Source organism: Coloeus monedula (assembly GCF_965178545.1).
Source record: "Coloeus monedula genome assembly, chromosome: 6".
Taxonomy (NCBI): Eukaryota; Metazoa; Chordata; class Aves; order Passeriformes; family Corvidae; genus Coloeus; species Coloeus monedula.
In genome coordinates, this window is record NC_138786.1 from 4,909,813 (window position 1) to 4,930,008 (window position 20,196).

A 20,196-nucleotide genomic window follows, 5' to 3' on the forward strand; every position below is an offset into this window, starting at 1 on the left:
TCTGATATCTGATTTCTTAGAATCATAATTACTACTGTTACTATTGAGTCACAGAATGGTTCGGGTTGGAAGGGACCTTAAAGACACCTGATTCCAACCCTTCCCGCTGCCATGGCAGAGACACGTTCCACTGGACCAGGTTGCTCAAAGACCTGTACGACCTGGCCTTGAGCACTTCCAGAGATGGGGATTATCTTCTGGATGGGATTATCTTCTACAATTCTAAAAATGGAGTGCATGAGACTTTATTTGGTATAATGAAGAGCTTTCTTTTCTTTTCTTTTCTTTTCTTTTCTTTTCTTTTCTTTTTTTTTTTTTATATATATAGTTAAACAGGTACAACAAGCGGATAAGCAATGTGCACTGCCCTGAGCCCGAAGGCACGTGGGCCTGGCCTCTCCGACATGCATCAATACAGTCAATGGCTTGCAAGTAGACACGAGGCCAACTTGCTGCCAATGAAAGAGGATTTGGCCCTGTGGCTCACAAACCTACTGGGTAAGGTACAATAAGATGGAATGCAGATACTGGGCAGTATGATAACTCATTCCACTGTTAGCTGGGAATTCAGATTTCTTTGTGTTTCAAAAATAAAGTTAGTTATGATTAGGTAGCTACCACCATATAGCACAAATGTTAGCAAGGTCAGAAAAGCTAATGAGTAATTTGCCTCCATTATGTTTCTGTGAGTAGCATAACTGAACATTATATATTCTGCGTTTAGTTTTCTTTCAAATTTCCTTTTAATTCTTTTTTTTGCAAGTATTTTCTGTACTTATACCATTAAACGGAATGGTGCTAATTGCTGCCTTCACCTGTGGCTTCCATTTTTATTGATAGGCCTCCTAAAGAGTATGGTGTACTGACTGTCTTGAACAGAAGGAGCCATTAAAAACCATTTGCTGATCAAACAGTCTAGTAATTGATAAGGCAATGCATGCTAGGACTTGTGGAAGCCTGTGGAAGTCTGTGCATAGAGGGGTTTGACCTATCATAGCTGGGATCTGGGGATTTACTGGTTGCAGCTGTACATCTTGGTGTGTGAAGACAAGGCATATTGTCTTCAGAAAACGATGCAAACCAAAAGCTGAGAAAAAAAATCAGGTAGACATTAAAAAGAGAGAATGAGATTGTCCCTGGCAGAAAGGAGACAACATCTTGAGATGAAATTTTCCAAGAAGGTGAGATGAAATTTTCCAAGAAGGTGGAATTTAGAAGCTACAAGCCAGGAACTAGTATGTTGTTTGCTGTGAACACTCAGGGAAAAATGGCTTTTGTGTGATCTCTGTAAATACAAAGGATACTACCAAAGAAATACATGACTTACACAATACCTCATCCTAAGGGAGACATGCCAGTAATTCCTCTCATTAAATAAAGAGAAGAAAAATATTTCAGAAGTTATGTTTACATGAAATTTTAGTTGATGGGATTTTGGAGGAAAATTTCGATGAGCACTTTTAAATTTGGTGTGTATGGTTTTGGAGGATTTATTTAATTAAAAAAAAAAAAAGACGAAAATCTGTTCTGGTGAGACATGGGCAGTGTCTTGTCATGGCAAATGCTGTAGTTAAACCATCTCAGTGATATCATACAGTAATAGAGTATATCCAGTGTCTTTCATCAGCACATTCTATATTGCTCTATTTCTTCTTTTTTAAGAGAAAGAAAGGGAAATATCACTTATGACAGATGTGGTCAATAAGCACAATGTCAATAGAACACAGTATTTTGCAAGTGGACAATACCCATTTTTTAGTTGAATTGAGTTATGTATCCGCAACTGCAAAAGTGGCAAGTGTTATAAATGATATTTGTGTGGTACTTCCATTTAAATTAATGAGTGTTGAATATAAAATTGTCTATGCAAAACCAGAACAAAATTCAGAAATTTTCATTCCAATTACCACAAGACAGTAATCCAAGTGACTGTTTTTTGAATTGGAAGCAGCACATTCCATTAAGGATTCCATATATTGTTTAAATGTTTTAAACAATGAAGTTTTAGTGATCCACTCTAAAACAAATAGAAGCTTGTTCGCAGTTTGTAACAGAGTTCTCCCCGTGATAAGTTTAGGAATGAGGTCACTCTTTGAGCAAGAAAGTAGCAACTAGCAGGAGGTTCTGAAATGCCAACTGTAATTAAATATCTGATTTTTCATATGGACACCAAGTTCTGCACTGCAGAACTAAATGGGCACAACCTTATTTTAATTAAGCAGCATATACAGTTCATTTGCTTAATGCATTCCCCCACACCTTTTTGCACCAAGCTCTCCTCTTTTCAGAGTTTGTGCTGATGAATTGAAATTATAGTGATTTGTTAGACTGCTTTGAATTCCTATGTAGACATTGTTATTTAAATTAATAATTCAATTAGGTTAAAATTCACATTCAAAATAAATTAAGTGTGAATTAAAATAATTATTATTCATAAGAGTATATTAACTCAGAATTCAAATTTTGTTTAATTACTGCATAATTTGGATAAACTTTAAGTAGAGAAGGGATGTGTGAGCATGCTGCTGAACAGTAAGATAGAAATGAATATACAGCACGCATTTTTCAGCATCTTAAAGGATAGAAGAATATGGAAGGCTTTTTTAATTTGTTTTGGGCTTTTTCCCTCTACGCGGAAGGAATAATTTATTTTGCATTAATGGTCAGTAGATCTTTACATATAAATACTTGCATGGATGTGCAAGTAACACAGCGCAGATAATACTGTGTGTATCCACATCCTGGCTTTCTCTGTCTGTATCTTGTGTGGCTTCATTGTAAGTGGCCTTATGGCAGTTTTCATGCCATAAGATTTCTCAATTTATTAAGGAAATTAATCTGCATTTCATTTAACTTTTGCCATTTTGGTTCATGTTTTGTTTCATTTATATTTTTGTCATCCATCTGTACTAGGACTCAACAAGGACATATAATCTTTTCAAAGAAATACAGATTAAAAAAAAAAAATTAGGCAAGAATAGGCCTGAAACTCTTTGAGGTAGTTTGATCAAGTGATGGTGTTTTAGGAGATTTTTATGGAGAGACAATTATGTCCTATACAGTGTTACTGGTTGAAATGGTAACGATTTTGCAGCAGCATAGCCCGAGGTGGGTTCAAAATCACAAACTGGAAAACATTATTGGGATATTGCACTTTATAATATGAATGAAGTATTTTGATATCAGATAGAAAATAGGCACAGCTAGAATTTGACCTTACCCAATTGATAAATTAGAAAACTGTGATACATGGTGCAGCTGGAAAATAATATTGAAAGAATTTTTAATCCTGAGACTTCGGGTATTTAATTTAGGATTGACATTGTTGTGCTGGTTTTTGTTTAGTAATCACTAGTACTTTTGTATGCACTTTGCTAATTATTTTTGGAACCATATCAGGGAAACTCAGAGCTTCTGAGAGGACAGTTTGTCATTACAGCTCCATTGCTGAATAGATTTCAGCTGTCTATCATCTGGGAAAAAGGACATTGCAGATGAAATCCACGTGTCAGATAGGATTAACTAATACAATATTGTACATTAGAGCATTTTCAAAGTGGGACATGTCAGTGTTGTGGTTTGTCTGCTGGAGAGGAGGATTGCAGCCACAGATGTTGTGTCTCCTGTCCTTGATTCTCTCTGTTGAGCTTTGGTGGCTCAGTCAAGAGTGGCAGTGACAAAGCTAACTGAGATGTGTTAACTTACCTGACTTGCAAGTCATGATCATCTCTTAGCCTTGTTTCTATTAGGTATAGAGCCAATGAAGCATTTAGGAATGCTTTCACTGCTGACAAACTCCAAATTTGGTAGATTGTGTATATACTTTAGTAGAAAGTTTTTGTGGATACTGAAAAGTTCTTTTCCACCTTGAGCAAGCTGCACATGGGAATTAGCACCCTTGGGCCACAGAACTCTTCTAGCAGAGGCAAAATGGCAATTTGAAAGATTTGCTTGTCCGCTTTACTCTCTAGTATTGTCTTGTTTCCTTTTGTGTGTCTGTGAAATGGCTGACATGAGGAGTAGGCCTCCTACCAGCCTGTAGTTTAGGACAGGTACAGAGAGATGGTTTCTCTGTTTCCTCTTAATCTTTTTCCCCATTCCCAGAGTTCATTTACAAGCTGGGTTATATTGTCTTTTTATTCCATCCAGCTTCTTTTAGCATGTGGAATTGACTACACCTCAGGGACATGCTGGGCTCCAGGTTTTCAGTCCTGAGGCCTCTTCTTAACAAGGAAGAGGGATTCAGAAGCTCATAGCTGAGGGGCCAGGGAATGCAAGATGCTGAGGAATTGGACGTGTAAACATTGAATATTGTTTGATGCATGTAAAAGTTGCTTGGGCAAAAAGTGAAGGAGGCTTGGAGAAAAGGAACAGAGGTGAGGATGTTAGGAGAGGCATCAAGTTGAAGACAAGGCTAGGTATTTAAAGTTTGTTGAAGGAGGTGTAAAGTTTGAGGTTGGAGAATGGTAAGTCTTCTGTGAGAAAACTGTCTTTCTTTGATTCTGAGTTAAATCTGCGTCAGCTTAGCGTTCTTGCTCACCTTGCTGCCTAAGAGCATTCTGTAACAGAACATGTATTTTTGACATCAATTTGTTCAGATCGAGCCAGTGGGAAATGTGGGAACCCAGAGTGCAGAGAATATTTCTCTACCTGTTTTGAGGGGTTTCACCCCCCTGAACAACACAGCCTTTGACCTCTGTCTGCGTTAAAAACTGCCTACTATTAGAAAAGAACTAGAAACTAAACTAGTGTAAATTAGGTGACAGAGTACTATGTAAGATTGTCACAGGGTGAAAAATTTAGAGGTTTTGGGTTTGTTAATGTAGTAAATAGATAAAAGCAAAAAACATAAAAATGGAGGATTGTTGTTGTTCTCCAGAGCTTCTTCTTCTACTACTACTACTCCGTATTCTGCAGTAAAAGTAGTGTGGGATGATTGGACAAAGAATTCTGCAGTTCCTGGCTGTGTTACTAAATAATTGGTAGAAAAGTAAAAATAATGTACATTTTTAGTAACCATTGGTTGATTTACCTTTAAAAAGGCTGTGTAATCTTGATAATTCGGCTTTCTCTTGTATTCTCTGCTTTGTACTATGTCTGCATCATGCTAGTGACTCTTTTTCTCTGATAAGACTTAACAAACAACTATCAAGAAGCAGCGAAGGCTGAGAGTCCCGTTTGTCTCTGGAACTCCTGGCAAGGACTTTAAAAACTCTCTCCCATCAGGAGAGATTTGATTATGGCACAATCAGTGTCAGGAAACATAGGTTTTAAATGTCTGAGTATCAAGATATTCACAGTACTGACACCTCCAGTGATTCTGGTGGCACTGATACAGTTTCTTAGTTGAATTGCTTTATAATTTTCTTTATTATCAACATGCCTTTGGGATTTTTTATACATCCCATTTCAAGTAAGTCATAATGTTTCAATGCTTTCAAAGATATTTCTCCTGCTGTCAACTGTTGTAGGGAACAAAGAAGCCTTGTCAGAAAACTACCAGTTTTGTATGTGCATAGTCATTGGCCTTGGTTTTCTTTATTTTTATCACATTTTGTTTTCTTGGGTTTATATGCCATGTGAATTGAAAGGGTCAGGAGCAGTTGTTTTGGTAGTGCCTCAGTATTGTAGATGTTTCAGAGATTCACCTGAGTGAAATATTTCTTTTTGTAAACTACTAGTTTTGTGTTACTACAGAAATGTACAATTAAAATGCTCCATGAGCAATTTGTGAGGCTGGAGTCAGTCTTGCACTGTAGTTATTACACCAAGTGTAATAGAGGAATCAACTAGATTTGGGTACTTGGGTCTTTCAGTCTCTCTGCCTTCTTCTGAAGGCTCTGGTTGTCTGAGACCTGTAGGGAAAGCTTTATCTTTGACACACCCAGGGCATGCGCTCTTTTCCGTTACTCTTTCATGGACCTCCAGTCTGGTTTTATTAGGTCTGGGTGACCTTACAGACAGCTGCATACAGTTTGCAAGTGGTAGGTGTTCAGGTGCAACTGTTTGACTTTTTAAGGGGAATCTAGTGGTTATGGTAAAAGAGAGAGTAGGCAGTACTTGAGAGGTTTCTGAAAGCCTTCGTATTCCTGGATTTTCTTCTCATACTTTCAGTGTTGTTTTTTTATGATACTTAATGTTATTACCATTCTATAAAAAAATTGTAACTGCTTTCTTGTAATTATAGGGGGAGCTGTACATTTTTAATGGAGTTTAATGTTTTTTCCATAAAAATACATGGAGCAATTTTTTTCCTCAGGTTATGAACATTACTCTTATTTGAATCAATACATTTCTACTGTTAAATATGTCAGAGTGTCTGTTTTAGCAAAGAAATGCCACCTTTTGGAGCCATAAAATACAGTGAATTGAAAGCTGACAGCTAATATACTTTTCATTGGAGACAGATGTTCAGTGCAAAACTCATTCTTTCAGATTTCATAAAGGTGAATAGAACTCAAATAATCCAGTTTAGTGTACAATATGCGATGACCAAACTGCTAATGCAATTCAGCACTTAAGATAGATACATTATTAAGTAGCAGAAGAAGGTAATAGAATTTTTCTGTATCTTTGTAAAGAGAAAATATCCTTAAATAACTTTTGAGGGTTTTATAACATTCTGTTATTGTGAAATGATCCATAAATATCTATAAAACATAGGACAGAAAAGATATGTAGAACGTGGTGTGGTTTTTTGGTTTGCCTGTGTGAAAAATTATGCATTTCAAATGACAACAAAAATTTTTAGTCTGTTAAAGATATTTGAAATAAATTTTTTAGAAGAGAAGGAATGTATCATAAAAGGTAGTACTCAAGCAGTTCCTGTAACATAGTTATTTTTAAAATTTAGCTTCTAGTGGCTTTATAGCATATTATAAAAATGCTGACAGGGTAAGTGGGAAAGTATGTAGCTAGAATGGTGGCAAAGGCTTTTGAGATGTTGAGCTGTTCAGTTTTTTATCTCTGGGCTATTATAGTTTCAGTCCTGGCTTCATTTGATCCAGAGATATGGCAAAAATATTATCAGCTGGCATAAGCTAACTCTGCATGTCTGCAGTGCTACTACTGCTCTTTTGCCTGGAGAAGTCATTTATGTATATAGGAGCTATAAAGTGGGCTACATGGCAAATAGATTTAAGTGGGAATAAAAAAGGGAAAACCTTCATGCTAAAAAGAAGTAAGAGTGTGTTAGAAAAAACAAGTTTCACTTCAGTGAAAAAGAGAAGTCTGCTCTACCTGAAGGTGGTTTGCTGCAACAAACTTTATCTTTTTTATTTTAATTTACCAAACTGAAAAGACTCACATTTTGGGTTTTGCCCAAAAGATGCTCAAGTATCTCAAAGTTTTCAGGCAAGGGCCTAGAGAAATCAGCTTTCCTATAGAATTTTTAAAATCATACTGCTTTATAATGCTGCTTTGTTCAGTATTGTGACATTGAGGATCAGGTTACAATATATCAGCAAGAAGTTCAGTACTAATTTATATACTTAATTTTTTGTTACTTTTGAATGTTATTTTTCCCCTCTCTTCTTAGCAAAAAGATACAGGAAAGCTTTACTTTTCTTATTTTGTTTGACAAAAAAATTGCAGTGAACCTGTTCTAAACAGATTCATATTTTCAGAAGTTTCTAGACATCTTATAGAAGCAGGAGTGGACCTGGATGGGATGAGGACCCAGTCTCACTTTAGTTTTAAAATATTTTTCTTTTTTTGGCACGTTAGACTATTGTTGCTAATGCATGCTGTGTAACAACATATGAAAAATGAGTTAATAGTGTTATTTCCTAAATGGCATATGTAAATACCGGGGAAAAAGAACGCCCATCTTAATTGGAAGAACAAGAATTATTTCCTGATGTTCTCTTGATATGAGGGCCGAAAAATACAGCTGCTCATCAACATAGTGTCCAAAGTGAAGGCAAATTTTTCAGTAGAAATGTGAAAATGAAAAACTTTCAATAAGAAATAAGAATATTTTTACTGGAAATGATATTGAGATCCTGGAAGTTTAGTCTAGGATGGTAAATAATTTCCTTCTCATCTGGGGTCAGTGTGCAATCTCATCATGGAATACGTGATCCCCTCTTCCAGGGGGATGTAATTACATTGCAATGTAAGGTTGCTCTAGAAGAGAGTATGGACAGTTTCTGGCAGCTGAAGTGCTATGTCATATAGTGTGATATAATAATTGATATATTTTGAAAACAGAGTATTTTAGCTTTGTTCTTTTAGTGAAAATTTTAATCTGTGTGGCAAGTAGATACATAACAGGAAATTTCACTCTTTGTTTTTTTTGTTAGGTACCTAACTTTACTTCTGAAAAAGAACTTTCATAGGAGCATTTCAGTCACTATCTTGTCTACTTCTTGCAGGATCAGATTTAAGAGTCTTCTAAAAATATACAGCCCTTTCCTTTTTGACATGGTTTTCTTCTTTTATGAAATAAACTGTTAGCAACTCATGCTATAACTGCACATACACACTGGTGTAAACCATTTGCCTGCCATACTCTCTCTTTTAAAACATTATGTTAAAAGCACTAGATCTTCATATAAAGTGAAATATGTGGTGTTGGATATGCTAGAACTATTTTTCAAATATCACATGCCTTCCCCAAAAAAGCATGGGGTTTTTTTCGTAATTTGCTCTACCAGTAAAGTAGTATTAAGGTTATTCACAAAATATTCAAAATAATGCAAGTTTTTCAGTTAAAGCTTATTTCAAAATATTGTCCAGATTTCTTTTGATTTCTCTTTTCACAAATGCAGTCTATACTATTGCATGCTTTCTGCCATGTTAACTTTCTGTTTGCTGTTCAGGTAGAGAAATAACAGCAGAAACCTTTATGGAGAAATTGGATAATGGCGCCTTGCTTTGCCAGTTAGCTGAGACCCTGCAGGAGAAATTTAAAGAAAACAGCTTTGATGCAAACAAGCCTGGCAAAGTAAGTGTTGGTCAACACTCTAACATTTAATATCAGTATCTGATGTATCCAACCATTTTGGTACTGAATTTTTTTTTTTTTTTTTTTTTTTTTTTTTTTTTGACAATTAAGAGGTTTTATATGTGGAGATTCTGCAAATGGGTGGGGAGGTAATTGCTCTGTGTAGAAAAATTACAATATAAAATTGGGGGAAATAATGCTTATTTGGTATTTATTAAAGTATCTGTGCAAAGCAGTTACTCAAAAAAGTACTTGTAATATGTGGAGAATAAGAATAAAAAAGATCTAGCAGTGGGATGTGGTAGGTAATAGCGAAAATATGGTCCTTGTATGTGTTTTCAAGGGGAGTATTAAGTAGCTGTGGGAGGTGTCTTTTCCTCCAAAGACAGCTCTAGGGAGACCAGTAATAAAACTCTATTGTACGTTTTGGTGCCTTGAGTTTAAAGATCCTGTTGGTGTACTGGAAGAGGTTTCAGTAGAGTTGAAGGAATGATATGGAAAACGTGAAACTTAGAAGATACTGAGGAGTTTTGGAAGGATCAGTTTAAAAACTTGTTTGAATACAACCTTGCTTTAATTTTAACTATTCTTGTAGGGCAATCTTACTGGGAAAAATTCAAGAGTGCGGCAAGTTTATTTCTTGGAGAAGTTGAATTAAATGGTTGACACATTAACACATTCTATGTGAAACTGTTCTTCTTTTTATGGTTGCATTCAGGTACACCTTCCTTGAAAGCTAAAACAGGCAAATAAGGAGCAGGTAAAAAAGAGGCCAAGAACAGAAATCATATCATGCATCTTCTATTCTTGATGTTTTCATACCTTGTCTGTAGCAGGAATTAGGGCATGGACTAAATTTTTTCAGCTGTTCCGAGAATTGACAGTCTTGCGTCAGTTGCACCTGTGTAAGTTGTTTTTCTTGGTTCCAAGTTCATAATTATTGTTGTAGAAGAAATTGTCTGTCGTATTTCCTAGTTCAAATTATAATCAGGACTTCATTAGTAGAAGTACTGGGTGACTTTGGAGTTCCTCTTTATAATATGGTCTGGCTTGTCTTCACCTAAATGTCATGGTGGTTTTCAAGTGAGAAAACACATAGGGCAGTCTTTTTGATTGAGCCTAGGAACTAGCTAGGCAGAAGCAAGGGTTACTCGTATGTTTTTTTGTGTTCTGAGTTACATTAGAAACCAGTTAGACATTTGCAGTCCCATATGTGGTCATTATTTAGATTTGTTGGTCTTTGTTTTTCAGGCTGGTACAACTGACAGTGAAATTAAAGGGAAAAAATCTGCTCACTGTTGTTTTCTCAGTGTATGTTATTTCATATTTAGTATAGTAAGAATTCAACGAAATGGCAGAATAATAGATTTTTATCATTGTATACTATTAGGGAGCTATCCATCCTTTCAGATTTTAATTCCCTGCTCTTGAGCAATAGGATTAGTCTTCATGGTGAAAAATATGACTTTGTGGTGCCTAGAACATTTCCGAGGAGATAATACTGTATGAAATTTAGCAAAGAAAGAATTCCAAAATCCTCCCCTGAATCATTATTATGCATTTTATTAATAATATATGTGGAATTTTGAAGCCATTTGACCCTTGCTCTGCACAGGAAAACAGAAACATATTCTTTCACCAAGGTGCCTGGATGACTTCACTGGCAGCTGGGAGTAGCCACTGATTTCTATTGAGTTCAGCCTCTATCAAAATAGATAACACACTTTTCTATCCATATATGTAACTTCTAGTTTTTTTAGATAGAAGCAGCTGATATAAAATGAGTGGCTGCCAGAAGGATCAGCTTGCTTGCTGCACCAGGTTGCAGCTGAGTGAGGAAGAATAAGGACATAGTTAATGCAGGGAGTGTGTGTAATCTTACTAAGGCCTTCCAAAAGCTTGAAGATTTGGTCTGTTTTCATAAGCAAGTTTTTCCTTGTATCTGAACGTGTTCCTATGGAAAAGCTTCATAAAATATTTTGGGTTTAGTTTTGTCTTAAAGATGGTACATCCTGCTCTGATTGATATGTACTATTGATCATGAATTCATTGTGCAGCTCTTTGGGGCTGTCTGGCCAGTTTTGCAACTCTAGCAAGATGTAAGAAGGCATTAAAAGCTAATATGGCATGCACTGATTTACCAGTATTTTGCCATAATTCCTTAAATTCATATTCCACTACTCTACAAAATAGCAGAGGTTAAATCCTCTTGCTTCTGGTTTAATAGCTTGTGCAATAAGTTTCTAGTCATTGTCAGTTTTGCAGTTTGTTAACTAAACTGTATCATTCCCTTTCCTATTAGTGAGCATTGAACTTTCTTCAGATTTCAGGAATCCCATAGGTCAGCATCAGCCTTTTTGAGTGTGAAATAAGTTGGGAAAACAGATCAAAAAAGTTCACAAAATATTGTGTTTTCCAAATCTGGAAGGAAGACTGTCATGTTGATATCAACACTTTCTTTTTGTGTAATGTGGAAACACTTGTGGATACTGGGGACATTTTCAAAATACATAGGAAACTACTGGTAATGTGACTTGGGGATAGAGCTTTAAGAGACTGAAAAGCGTCTAATGGTGTGTGATGCAAAAGTAGTCTTCTCTCCTTAAGAATCAGAGGCAGGCAAAGAAGGCATAACTTTTTATGCATGAAGGAGATAATGGAGTTGCTTTTTATGAGTGACTGGACAGGTTAGGATTCTTGAGTGTGGAAAGAGGGGCATATGATGGAACTTGCAAAATCAGGAATGGTGTGGTAGAATGTAATTTTCTATACAAAAACTATGGGACATTGAATGAAGCTGGTAGAAGCCAAAAAGGGGGGGTTGTTTACATACAAGCTGGAAAATTCTTGTCAAGGAGTGTATAAATTTACCTGGGTTCAAGCAAATACTGAATAAGCTAATGGAAGAGAGATCTCTTGGAAGGCTGAATACACAGCAACCCCACCCAGATGAGGAAGTCCCTATAGCTGAAAATGATTAGAGCTTGAGAACGAATAAGAGTCAGTCCTATGTTCTGTGTGTTATTGTTTCTTGGGGATGAATACCCTGCTGGATGTGCTGGTGGACAAAGGGAAATCTATCACAAGAGTCAAACTTCAAAGAAATTATTTTAAATTATATTTATGTTTTTTGTTTCTGTATAAAGCCTCTTTAGGACTGAATCCCTGTATCTAAAAATACCACCTGAGCCACACTCTGCATTGGTATTTGTTTTTCAGGGCAGTAATGTGTGATCTAGAACACAGGAGTTTGGCAGCCTCTGGTGCCATTTATGCAGTCTCTGCATGTTGCTGTTGCGAGCTTAATGCCATAATAAGCGCCTTTGGATATTACAATAGGTCTCTGTGTCTTCCATGAGTCTAGCTACTTCGCTGTTTGATTGGTTAATCATTCAGTAATAAGATATTAAAAGCATTTCAGTTTCTAAAGCGGAAGCATTTAAAAATTGTTCATTTCAGAAGATGTTAGGCCCTAGGATTCTTTTGCAAGTCCCAGAAGACAATGTTCTTCATTGTTAAGCAGCTAAACCATGCTTCAAAACCTGATTATTCTGAAAGCATTGATGTTGTATCTGATCCTTTGCTACAGACAGACAAAATTTTTGAGTTTTAGTTGAAAATGGGAGTTTTTAGCAGGGAGGCTAGTATTAGACTGGTGTGACTATATAATGTATTTTTTAAGAAGTGTTTTTTTTCCTCTTTCTGGAGATTTTTAGAATCATAAATAAATCTAATCATGTATATTTGTAAAATGACAAGGAGATGACTGGTATCAATCTTACTAAATGCTCAAGATTTGTATGGTAGTAAGTTGTTGAAACTACCTGTGCTGCTGCTAATGAAGTACTGTCTTGAAACTACAGACTTACTATTATAGCAGCAGTTTTTCCACAAAAGTAGTTAATGTTGCACAGTGCCATTCTGTAATTTTCTCCCATTGACTTGCATTTCTTCTACACACTCTCCTGTCAGTATTTTACTTTTCCTGACAGACAGTTAACTTGAGAATTTCACAGCTGTACAAACAAATCCAGAGCATCAAGACATGTGCATTATGCAGAGAGCCCACATTTGATTTCATTTGGCTTAGATTAGTAAGACCATTAAGATTTTTAAATAAACATAAACTGTGTTAATTGTTGTTATCATTTTTGTAGCAGGGCACAGTAGTCTGCCCACCTTGAAGCTGCTGATATATTTATAAACACTCCACTTAAAACAATGTCTTCATTAAGCAGGTTGAAGGTGAATTATCCTTTTTCTCCAAGTTCTCAGAGTAATCAGATAAATTTCAACTCAAATCTGTCTTACAAATACTTTTGAATAATGAATTGGAATGTAAAATTTAACCTCATTTTCAGGAAGCCAGGATTTATTGATTTGTCCAATAAAAGAAATAGAAGTACAAAAAAATCAATCCAGATGCAAATATTTCTGGATTCCTAGAATGTTTAATTCAAGCATGCATTTAATTGCACTTCCATTGAAACTCTATACGAAACAGTAATTTCTGCACACACACATTCATGTCCTAACATTAAGAGATTCTGTGCACAGCTTACACTTCAGATACTATGACTATGGGTATTTTCTAATTGTTTTGGTTCCAAAGCTTTGACTTGCTCCTGGGAAATGTACTTTGTTAATCTGATGCTCGGTGAGTGTAGATCACTGTGACAGCATTGGCTTCTCAGAGTCACACAGGTTTGCAGGAGGTGAGATTTTTGGCCTTGTGAGGGCACTTTGAGAGTCATCTTATGCAGTTTAAGAGTCACAATTAAAAGAATCTGTACCAATTATTCAGAATTAGATCTGGAATCCGGATCTTGCTCTTAGACCCCAGATGGCCAAGCTGAAAGTCTGATCTAATCAACATGGTGGTTTTACTTATACTGTAGGCTTCAGTTTCTCAAGATTATCTGTGCCTTATAGATGGGATGAATGTATGGTATTCTGTAAATTTAGTGCCTTGAACCTGTCTGCCCAGTGTAAAGAGACATCAGCTGCATCAGAGCCATGTTCAGGTGCCCTCTGTAAGTTATAAATCTGACTCTCCAGTCGAGAATTGCATGAATAGGGCTGCATGAATTTTTAGGCTAGGAACAGATCCTTGGTGGTCTGGAGCAGCAATTTACTTTTCTGCACACTTGTACTTTCTGGACTTTCATTTTGCAATAAAAGCTCAAGGAGCCAATTTCTAATTATATACATTATAGATATGGCTCTCAGTTATTCGGGAGGATTAAAAAAATACAGCATTGTCTTTTTGTGTATTAATCTTTCTAGTGGCAGACTGATGTGGATGTGAGAGGAAAAGAATGATCTTGCAAAATGATTCACAAGTGCTAATCCATCTAGAAGGAATAATTTCCACAAGACTGTAAAACTGCTTGTTAGCGAACTCTTTATATGTTGCTCAGACATGTCAATAGCTTTCTCAGTCAGCTGGGTTGCTACCAGGTTTCTTGCAGATACTGTAGGATTTGTCTGCAATATGTCATGAGCACAAACCTTCTATGCCTCAACAAATACTCCTACACCTAAAGTTTATACTTGCAGGAGGATTGCATGGTAGGATAGAGTGCTGTTGCCCACTGGACTACGAAAGGAGATTTCTGAGCAATTCCATGTGTTTGTCTGCTTGGCATGTTCCAGGTGAATACATTCAAGAACTACTTAAAAAGGTTTTAAGTACACTTCAAGCCATGCATTGTGTTGGAAGCAGAGCTATATAATCCTGGAGGGTAGCACCAAGACATCATGTGTCTCTGGATTGTTCTTCACATTGATATTCTTGGCCTTAGGAAAGCATGGCTTGTTCCCTTGTTTGGCTGAAGCACAGTGTATGTGAACTGACCTTGCTCTTTTCAGTGAACCTGAGGCAGGGATTCTCCTGCATACCTGTCCCTCTGCTCCAGTTTAACATTGCAGAAATAACCAGAATTTGCATCACAAGCTAATTGTCAGGGAAAAAGAAGGGCAGGTTTAAGTATTTAACTACTTGGTAGCTACAACTTCAGAAAATATCATAATGATGCAGACTGCAAATCAGGTCATGAGGACCAAACTTCGATTTCTAATAATATCATTTAACTAGAAAGAACCTCAGGTTTTTTTCCAGGGATTTTAATTAACATTGGCTTTGTATGGAATGCTAATACTTAAATGCTTCATAAAATTTATATTAAACCTGGATGTTTTTGCCATTACTTCAATCCATGTATTGCAGATAGAGATGGCATATTTTCTGAGAGAAATTTATAAACAGCCATTTTTAGATTTGCTGGATTTTGCCTCTTCTGTGAAATGCATTGTAACATTCCTATTATTTATTTTTTTAAGTATTTAAAGCAAAATGTAGAAATCTTTGTAACAGATCTTTCTATTTGGCTTTTTATTTAGACTACTAGGAATAGATTGGAACAGAAATGTAACAGAGACTTGCATGAAAATTACCTTATAAATTGAGAAAACAACATAATTTAGACCAATTGTCTTCAGTTTACTGTGCAATTCTTAGGTCAAAGTTAGTGGTAGTTGTTCTTTGGAAATAATGAATAAGGAAGAACTACAGAATTTGGTGCCATTAACAATAGGGTCTTGAAGTTAAATATTAAACCAAAATTTCTGAAACAATGGGAATGGTGAATGTAAGTGATGACTGCAATGCAGAAGAAGAAAACCGAAGTCCCTTTGAGGCACAGACATCAATTTATAGCTACCATAATTATGTCTAATTTATTTATTTAAATAAATATTCCAATTTGTGTTTGTTTATGTAAATCAGCCCCAAATTCTTCAAGTATGCAGTAAAACTTGCTCTCAATTTGAGGCTGATCTAAGGCTGATTTAGATATTTGGCTGTATAGGTAAACACTTCACCATGTTTTTCAAATTGTGGAAGTTTTTAAGTTCTACACCTGCTTAGAATTCCCTGGGCTATAGCAGTTTCCTTGTGGTTTCTAACTGGAAAACTTACACAAATTCAGATTCTTTATCATAATGACAAAAATGCAATTTTTTCTTAAAAATGAACATACTGGGCTTTGGAGCATCAGACTTACCTGCAGTGAGGTAGATATTAAATTCTTCCTGAATGTTTTCAGCATCTGCATAAAAAATTTATCTTTGTTAAACATCTGGAAATTCAAAAAACAAACAGATAGAGCTGTTAAACAGATAAAAGATAAATCTCAAAAAATTCTGTACTTCTTTAGACTGCCTAGATCTTTCACAGTCTTCTTGACACTTGTCTCATGGGAGGTAAAGCACCATTTGGAACTAATCTTACAGAAAGGGCTGGAAAACCCCCACCTTGCCTTACACTTCAGAAGGTCACAAAATGTGAGATTGATCATGGGGAGAAAACCAAGTGGAAGAGGAAGAAGAAGAGGCATAATGGTAATACAGCAGTATATCCACCATTATATATTACATCAAGGAATTTGAATAGCTTCTTATATTTATTACTTAGATTGACAATTAAAGGCTATTCACTATAATTCCATAGATCAAAGTAATGTTATTTGACCACTGCCAGTGAAATTATGGAAACCTTCTCAATGTGAAATTTTAGAACCTGTAATGTGTTTTGATGAACTTCAACTATTTAGTTAGAATTTTTTTAAGCATTGTCTTTAGCTTGGATTCTTCTGGACTAATAAAGGTGGGAAAGTGATTTTGAAATTGCTGTTACTGAAATTAGTTGGTTTTGTCAAAATTTAGTATTTGTCATACTTTATTTTGAGAGAATCATGTCCCTTTTGAGAATGTGATGTTTGATAAAACATAATTGTGGGGTTAATAAGATGCTTTTCAAAATATGTCCCATGAAAATCCACCCAGACTTGACCATTTATATCTCATGGAAATACTTTCATATCTCATGGAATAATTGCTGCTTATTGGCATGTTCATTCACAAGTCATACTGTGTGACAATGACACAAACAAATGCAATTCTATTAATTGCAATTCTCCTATTTTTCTCCTATTGTAATATAAATGAGGGAAATTCAGAAACTAGGATTCTTCTGTCTTCTTCAACTGACTCTTTGCTAATTTGGCTCTAAATTCTGAGGTTGTGATGGTAAAAACTCAGGATCATTTGCCAAGGATAAGGTGTAATTACCCTCTGAAATAGCAGCTGTGAGAATTGCCCCATTCTGTTTTAATCAAATATTATTGAAGAAGACTATTATGAAATGCCAGTTTTAAAAATCCCCTTATAAATGTTAATTCTGAAACCCAGAGATCTAAGGAAAAAACACAGAGCATTTATTGAATTTGAGTGAACTACTGAATCCCTGTTTTCATGGATACTGTAAGGAGGTCTTTGCCATAGCTTACCCTAGTGTCTCTCTCTTATTCTCTCTGTTTATGAAATCTTAATGCACTTCAAAAAAATTTTAATTGAAGTGTCTCTCTTGAATGCTATCTAATTTTAGTCACTATTTAATGCTATTATAGCATTAAAAAAAAAAAACAAACCGCCTTTGATTTTTGCATTTGGCCTGCTAGCATTTTCAGAGAGTAGGAGTAATGGCTTTTAATTAGTAGTGCATACATGCCCGGAGATTCCAAGTTACTTCTTCAAGATTTTGAAAGACAATAGATAAAAGTGAACTTGTCAGTAGGCATGGATATGTTACAGAGGTAGATGTATAGAAGTTTTAAAAGACAATTTATAGACCTCCCCAAGTCTTTGGACTATAGTGACCTAATCCCACCCTCAATTACACAAATTGAGTGGAAAGGAACAGCTCATCTGTTTAGATGGGCTCTCAGTGGTGATCCTCCATGAGCTGTGCTCCCCATTGCAAGATTCCTGGTTGTGGGTCTCTGTGTGGTACCCGGCTGCCCACCAGCCAGCCTCTGAGAGATGGCCTTCTAGCTCTGACAGACATTGTGATTTTGCCTCCATATGTTGAAATGCACATGTCCTTTGACTACATTTAAATTACGTATTAGTAAAATAAGGAAATGTGCTTAAGCTGGTGAATGAAGCTCCTGCCTTGCTGCTTTCTGACATTATTTTACTTCTGGGTATCACAGTTGTACAGTGCATTGTCTGTGGATTGAATCATCTCGTGTATTCCTTGGCTTTTTGGCACACTGCTAGAGGTAAAAGCTGCATTGTTTCCGTGAAACTAGTTTTTCATGACTATTAACACTATCCTTTGTGAATAACCAATCTTTTGCTGTGTGATGAGTAAGCTGTGTCTTGGACAGAGCACTTAGAAGAAAAAAGCCATGAAAAAATGCTTAACTTTAAAAATTATGTTGTTAAATTAAGTTTATTTTTCATATATGCTTACTCTTAAGAAGCTACAGCTAATGCCACATGGGAGAATGTGTTCTACTTTGACACTTAATACCATGGTTAAAGCATTCATTTAGCCCTGCATTTATTTGAATGTTGTAATCTGTATATTTCTACAAAGCCTTGATGATGTTAATTATTTTTATTGACATATTGTACATCTGTTGGGGATTCCAAAGTATTCACAAACGCTTTCTTGGAATCTAGGAAGTTTATAAGGAGTGATTTTTGGCTTTTAATGGTCTCTGCAGTGATTATGTAAGGTAAAAATCTGGTAAACACATGATCCGTAAACTTGAAATCCAATCTCCTATTCCATTAAAATGACATAGCTCTACAGGACATGATATGACAATGTAAAGACTATATTTCACCTAAGGACAATGTTTTGCTACTTGTTAAGTGAATTGCTTTGGGGTGCTTGCTTTGTTGTATGTTCAATGTTATTTTTCATTAATCTAGAAGTTGTTCCTAGTTCTATGTCTGTGGAAAAATTTGGCTCTTTTTTTGGTGTCTCCTAAGCCTTCAAAACTTCCCTGCTGAGTTCTCATATTCTAAATTTTCCCTGGGGTTTAACTTTTATTTTGCAGCTTTAGGAGGGCTGAGGCATTTATATTTCTTTTGTTAATTCTCTTTTTTTCAGTGGGAAATGCTTAGTTTTAAATTCTATGTATGTATTTCCATATTCAAAATTCTTTCAATGTATTTTGCATGTGCATTTAGCACATTCTTTTGACCGTTGGTCCAGTTGTTTAAGAATACCTGAGCAAAATGAGGAAAGAATTGAAAGAGGAAAAGGATTGGTATTGGCCACAGAGCTAAGTAAAAAGGCAAATGGTAAAAAGTTCTGAAATAGATACATGTTCTCTCTAGCTGATATAATCACATTTCAATATGAATTTATGCGCACATAACACTAAGTGGCCAAGCAAGACACCACTGCAGTCAGTTGCTGAATAGCATAATTTCCCCCCTGCCCCCCCCCCCCCCCCCCCATTTTGGTTAATGTAGTTCACCAGGAGATAAAAGCAAATTTTTCCTATGAGTACCTAGCAAACTGTAGCTATCTTTCATAGCAGACAAAGTTGCTCATCTTTTTCTTTTTATTTAAGCATAAGTGACAGTTCAAAATATTCTGAAATCATCTTTTCAAAGAGGGAAGTATGATGAACAGTCTTCAAAATATGGCTCAAGCCTAAGTCTGCCATAAATAAATGGGGATTTTAGCATGTGTTTGTGAACTCTTGTTTTGAAAAAGCAGTACAAAAAATACATTTTTCCATGTGATTTCAGAGCATCGATGTAAAAGAGTCTCTTTTGGATTTAGAAGTGAACCTGACAGCATTTTTCCAGGATTGCATCATATGTTTCACTCACACTTTCACATCCTGTATTAAACCACATGCATGCACGTCAACAAGACAAGACTGTAAAAGGAGTGTGACGGGGGAATTGTTTTCCTGATATTTGATAGGAGTAATTGCAGCCACTGCTGCTTCAAAGCAACTGTGGTTATACTATACTATGTCAACAAAAGTCAGTTTTGCCATGTGGAAACCTAATTACTTCAGAATGATCTGTTAGAAAGCATTTTTGAAATAGTCAGGCCATTTATACAACTCAGGCTTCACGCAGAAATATTTTTTACTTTCTTAAATAAAAGCTTTCATGTGTTATAGTTTGAACAGTACAGTGACAGTTTTGGAAATATTAAAAGAGTAGACTTCTGTTTAAGAGGTGGGAGCAAAATTTAGCAGGTGATAAGAAAATATGAGTATTTCCCTATGATTTCTGTGATAAACCTGGTAGGGCTATTATTGAATAGAAAAGAGGGCGGGGGTTTTTGCTGTTCTCTTCAGCAAGACCCTAATATTGTGGGAAATGGGATAAAACTTCGATATATTTTAGTGAGATCATGCAGTGTCAGG

At 35.8% G+C, this 20,196-nt stretch overlaps 1 protein-coding gene across 1 annotated transcript in view; it reads left to right on the forward strand.

Annotated features, from left to right (window-relative positions):
• Positions 1-356: 356 nt before the first annotated feature.
• The window catches only part of GAS2 (growth arrest specific 2), a gene marked incomplete at both ends in the record, with an annotated part of 70,996 nt that continues 51,156 nt past the window's right edge, over positions 357-20,196 (forward strand). The window contains 2 exons of the mRNA XM_082283712.1: positions 357-498; positions 8,823-8,947. Of these exons, the coding sequence (XP_082139838.1) occupies positions 357-498; positions 8,823-8,947 (267 nt within the window). The remainder of the gene's footprint in view (positions 499-8,822; positions 8,948-20,196) is intronic.